Below are 4841 nucleotides of genomic sequence, written 5' to 3'. Positions count from 1 at the left end.
ACCGTCGCTAATGAGCGACGGCTTATTCAAAACCCGTCGCTAATTTGAAAAACCGTCGCAAATGATAGTTACGACAACGGTTTAAAACTGTTGTCGTTGAACGCACTTTCAACAACACTGTCAGTTACAACGGTTTTTTGGCAGCTACGTATACGACAATGGATAATATCGGTTATCGTTTTGCGTTTTTGTTGTAGTGCCTTCCGGTTTCTGTCTCAGTCATTGCCACCACAACGTTACGTTTGAATAATATATATCGTGCCGAACATCACAAAAGCGGATATTTTTGTAATTGTCAAACCAAACAAAATCAAAATTTCATTCCCCACATAAATGTATTTCTTGGTTCGGTGTGTATTAAGTGGAAATGAATAATATAGAGAGCACGCTTATATGTGAATGTGTAGTGTACGTATAAAGGAAAACGTAGAGGGCATGCATTCACGCCTTCAATCCCATGCATCATCATTGTATATGCCTGTGGACAGATACCCCCTCTGGGCCTATTTCACCACCCAACGTTTGATATTCCGTCCTAGCTAGAAATATATATATATTTCTAAATATGTATGTTAGTTAGAAAAATATCATTAGTCAAATTTTTTTTTTTATGTATTCAATTCACTTTGAAATAATTATTTTCAAAAACAAAATTTGATTTATTTTCCAAATTTTGTTAAGAGCAACGAGTGATCCAACTTGATATTTTAATATTTGAAATTGAATTGTTTTTTCTATATTTTTTTTTACATTGATTTTTCTAATATTATATACCCTGCCCAAATAATCTAATCTAATATAATCTAATCTAATAAGAGGTGAATATGGACCAGGTTATGGGTCTTCAAGTTGCCTAATCCTAAAAAGAAATTGGACTGTTAACTACAAAGTTGTGGTCTTTCCATCTTAAAGCTTGAATGTAGCCCAACTAATTTACTTCAAAAGCCCAACTAAGGTCCAACTGACAGATTTTCTTCCATTTCTCTCTATATAGTCATGGTCAAAATCTGAGTAAAAAATTGTAAGAGAAAATAGTAAGCATGGGAATACATTATGCATTGTCTATATGTGGTGAACAAGAAAATTACTATTACAAAATAGTCGAGAAAAGAGCTCGATTCTTAATAACATTTTGTTATAAATAAAAAACTACTTTATTGCTTCGCCTAAGAGCTTAGGTTCACTGGAATACGTTTTCATAGATGAAATAATTATCGACTTTAAAATAATAGTACTACAACTTTTACAACCACGCAAACCTCAAATAATTTGGACCCTACCGATTTTGTGTGCTAACTTTCCACTCTCGTATTCTATGGAATAAAACTTAAAAATTCAAATTTAATGATTTTATTTCATGCAAAACTTGTATTTAAACGCGACTGATAAAAAAATTTAAAAACAAGAAGACAACTTTCGAGTTTAATTTTAGAGTTGGAATTTTAAGCTTGGAAACTTATGATAAAATCTAAATTCAAGAGTTTATGTCTCGCAAATTCGGATTTTAAGAAGGCAGAAGTTTATAAAAATCAACACATAGAATTACTAAAATCAATAAATTATTAATTTTATTACTAAAATCTATTCGGTAATAAATTAGAACTATTATTTGCAAAATATTAATTATTTTATCATTTACTCTGATTTTTATATTCTCATACTTGTGGAATATTTTTTATTTCATTGTATTAATTTATAGGTACGTTGTGGTCATAAATTCGTAATCACTCAATCTCATCGTAACTGAAATCCAAGATTTTCGAATCACGCGGAGGGAGGGAGATTGAATGGGAGGATATTCAATCTTTGGGCTTGTATATAAAAACATCACTCATTTTTTGGTGTGAATCTAATAAGAATCTGGTGAAAAAGATGGGAAATCTCGCTGGCACTTTCTTTGAGGAGAAAGTCAGCCACTGAGGAACGTAGTTCCCATTCATTCCATTTAATTCTTTGAATGAACGAATCTTTTTGCACAGAGCGTTATGATTCGTTATTGATTCGGGTTTTTATTCGCATTTATCGCTTTTGTCCTTCGTAGAAGGGTAAGATCATTATTTGTAGGTATTATTTCCTGTTCTGTGTTGTCATGAAGCTGAACGAACATTCGGCGATGATTTAGATATTATGTTTAAGAAATTTAAAACCCCACATTCTTCTGTTTCTTGTTTGATTTGAATTTTTTCGACTTTAAGTCGGAAAATTTATGTTGGAATTGTTTATTCGTAGGTTTCCACAAGTTTCACAGTTGCGTTTTGGGAAGAAACCCTTTCGGGGAAGGTGAGTCTTGTCTCCTCTACACTTGTTCTTGTGGTCATGTAATTGATATGCTACGTGCTTAGATAATTATATTTTGATTACTCTGCCCTGCATACTGAACATGTTCATCTCATGTTTAGGAGAAGGGGTCACAATGAGTGATGTTGTCCAGGCCGATGTCTCAAGTCCCACCAGGCTTGAGGTTTGTGATGCTTATTTTTTTGGTAAGTCGACCATAGATTGGTTGTGTTCTTGATGCAATATTTGTTATTCTGATTAAATTACAGGGGAAAACTATGGCAATTGTGTACTGTTGGTTTCTTGGGCTGGGATCTCTCGTCTCTTGGAATAGTATGCTGACAATCTCAGATTACTACTATGCGTTGTTCCCGGTAATATATACATTTCATAAAACTTCATATCCATGACATGTTCTTGCCTACATGAAAAAATTTACGGCAACTGCTAGATTTTGTGTATTTGGTGTACTTCGTGCTGGTATCTTTGGTGACTTGCTCTCTTTTTCGAGGTCTCTTGGAAAGCTTTCATGATCCAACTGAATGTGTGAAAGACTGTTCCTTTTTAATGATCTATAACTGCAATAACTGCCATCATCTTCATTGGGACAAGTTCCAGATAGGGACTGATCTATGCTTATATCTTTTCTTTTCCCACTTTCTTTGCAGGATTACCATCCTTCTAGAGTACTTACCCTCGTTTATCAACCGTTTGCCCTTGGTACAATGGCAGTACTTGCTTATTATGAGGCGAAAATCAATACAAGGAAGCGTAACATTTTCGGATACATTCTTTTCTGCTTGAGTACCTTTGGACTTTTAATTGTATGTTGTACACTCAATGATTTTTTGCTTGATCTTAAATATGATTACCCAAGAACACTTAAAGTCGCTGTGATAGACCATCATACACAGTTGAATTTCTGTTCTACCAGCTAGATTTAGCAACATCAGGAAGAGGGGGCATTGGGAATTATATTGGGATTTGTTTTCTTGTTGCCGCATTTGGAGTTGCAGATGCTCATGTTCAAGGTGGAATGGTTGGAGATTTATCTTTCATGTGCCCCGAATTCATCCAAGTAAAATCTTTTTTGGATTTTCAGATTTTTTCAAAACATCAGATGCTAATAATATATTTACCACTATTTTTGTTTGAAATTGCAGTCATTCTTTGCCGGTTTGGCTGCATCAGGGGCTTTAACTTCTGGCTTGAGGCTAATTACCAAAGCAGCGTTTGATAAAACAAGTCATGGTCTTCGTAAGGGTGTGGGTGAGTTTCTTATCCTCTATATTGAATATTAATATCATATTTGCCACCATATAGCATCACTGGCACAAGATTTTTGTATTCGTTAGTTTTTAGTTAATGACACATTTGTTCGTTATGATTCTTGCAGTGTTGTTTCTTGCTATCTCAACTTTCTTAGAGTTTCTATGTATTTTCCTATACGCCTTTGTCTTTGCCAAACTGCCGATCATTAAATACTTCCGGAGAAAGGCTGCTTCAGAAGGATCTACAACAGTTGCAGCTGATCTTGCTGCCGCCGGGATTAGAACCAATGACAACGAAAAAGTAAAGGTAGATAACTTAAAATTCCTCGAACGTTTCCTTAAATAATAAATCGGGATACCTAAATCTGAAAAACGTACCGTTTCTTATTACAGGATGATGCTAAAGAAAAGAGGCTAAGTAACAAGCAGTTATTGATTCAGAACATCGATTATGCAATCGACCTCTATTTGATTTATGTCCTCACATTATCTATTTTTCCCGGATTCTTGTATGAAAACACCGGTACTCACAAACTGGGATCTTGGTAAGTGAACACTAACGTTCACATATATTGATTTTTCTCCATTATTATAGTTTTTTCCGCCCTGTCATATATTTTCACTTTTGTTATCCCTTCATTTCATTTGATATTTTGGTTTATGCTCACCAAGAGATTTGTTTTGATAATCTCTTTCGAATAGGTATGCAGTTGTTCTCATAGCAATGTACAATGTGTGGGATCTCATAGCAAGATACATCCCTCTTATTGAATCCATTAAACTAGAGTCACGAAAAGGTCTGATGATCGCAATACTGTCACGGTTCGCACTTATTCCCGCATTCTACTTCACAGCCAAGTATGGAGACCAGGGATGGATGATATTTCTGGTATCATTTCTTGGATTAACGAATGGATATCTCACTGTTTGTGTCCTCACAGCTGCTCCAAAGGGCTACAAAGTAAGTCGAAATAATGCCGGAGAACTTGATACATTATATTACTTTATGAACGTAACATGGACAAACTTTTGAATTTGTAGGCACCAGAGCAGAATGCATTGGGTAATTTGCTGGTGTTGTTTCTTCTTGGGGGCATATTTTCGGGGGTCGCTCTCGACTGGCTGTGGATCATCGGTAATGGGACTTTCTAAGTAGACAGACGTTCTATCTATTGTTTACATGATTCTGTAGGAGCTCATGGTTAGGTCCTGTAAAGCATTTGGTTACACTCCACTCGGATACAAATAGTGAACACATTCGTCGTCTATTCACGCATATGGGCTTTTTCGTAA

The 4841-nt window shown here is 35.2% G+C and overlaps 1 protein-coding gene across 7 annotated transcripts; it reads left to right on the top strand.

The window, feature by feature from the left end:
• Positions 1–1734: 1734 nt before the first annotated feature.
• Positions 1735–4841, top strand: LOC140980135 (equilibrative nucleotide transporter 3-like). Of its 7 annotated transcripts, none has more exons than XM_073445842.1 (11): positions 1740–1925; positions 2230–2280; positions 2400–2461; positions 2547–2651; positions 2946–3101; positions 3212–3355; positions 3441–3546; positions 3674–3855; positions 3942–4093; positions 4251–4509; positions 4590–4841. In XM_073445842.1, the coding sequence occupies exons 3-11, from the start codon at positions 2414–2416 to the stop codon at positions 4698–4700; spliced, it is 1263 nt and encodes a 420-aa protein (XP_073301943.1). In that variant the 5' UTR covers positions 1740–1925; positions 2230–2280; positions 2400–2413; the 3' UTR covers positions 4701–4841. The 7 variants fall into 7 exon arrangements, with proteins under 7 accessions (XP_073301969.1, XP_073301959.1, XP_073301952.1 ...); XM_073445826.1 differs by having other exon boundaries at positions 1740–2045; XM_073445836.1 differs by having other exon boundaries at positions 1740–2064.

This window comes from Primulina huaijiensis, chromosome 1 (genome assembly GCF_012295235.1).
Source record: "Primulina huaijiensis isolate GDHJ02 chromosome 1, ASM1229523v2, whole genome shotgun sequence".
Taxonomy (NCBI): Eukaryota; Viridiplantae; Streptophyta; class Magnoliopsida; order Lamiales; family Gesneriaceae; genus Primulina; species Primulina huaijiensis.
The sequence above is the reverse complement of the archived record's forward strand: the minus strand, read 5'-3'. Positions and strand labels throughout refer to the sequence as shown.

Excerpts from the sequence above, each read along its gene's own strand:
- LOC140980135 (XM_073445868.1), top strand. The coding sequence starts at position 2,414 with ATGAGTGATGTTGTCCAGGCCGATGTCTCAAGTCCCACCAGGCTTGAG. Across the intron at positions 3,356-3,440 it reads TGTGCCCCGAATTCATCCAA|TCATTCTTTGCCGGTTTGGC; the intron begins GTAAAATCTTTT and ends TTGAAATTGCAG. Across the intron at positions 4,094-4,250 it reads ACTCACAAACTGGGATCTTG|GTATGCAGTTGTTCTCATAG; the intron begins GTAAGTGAACAC and ends TCTTTCGAATAG.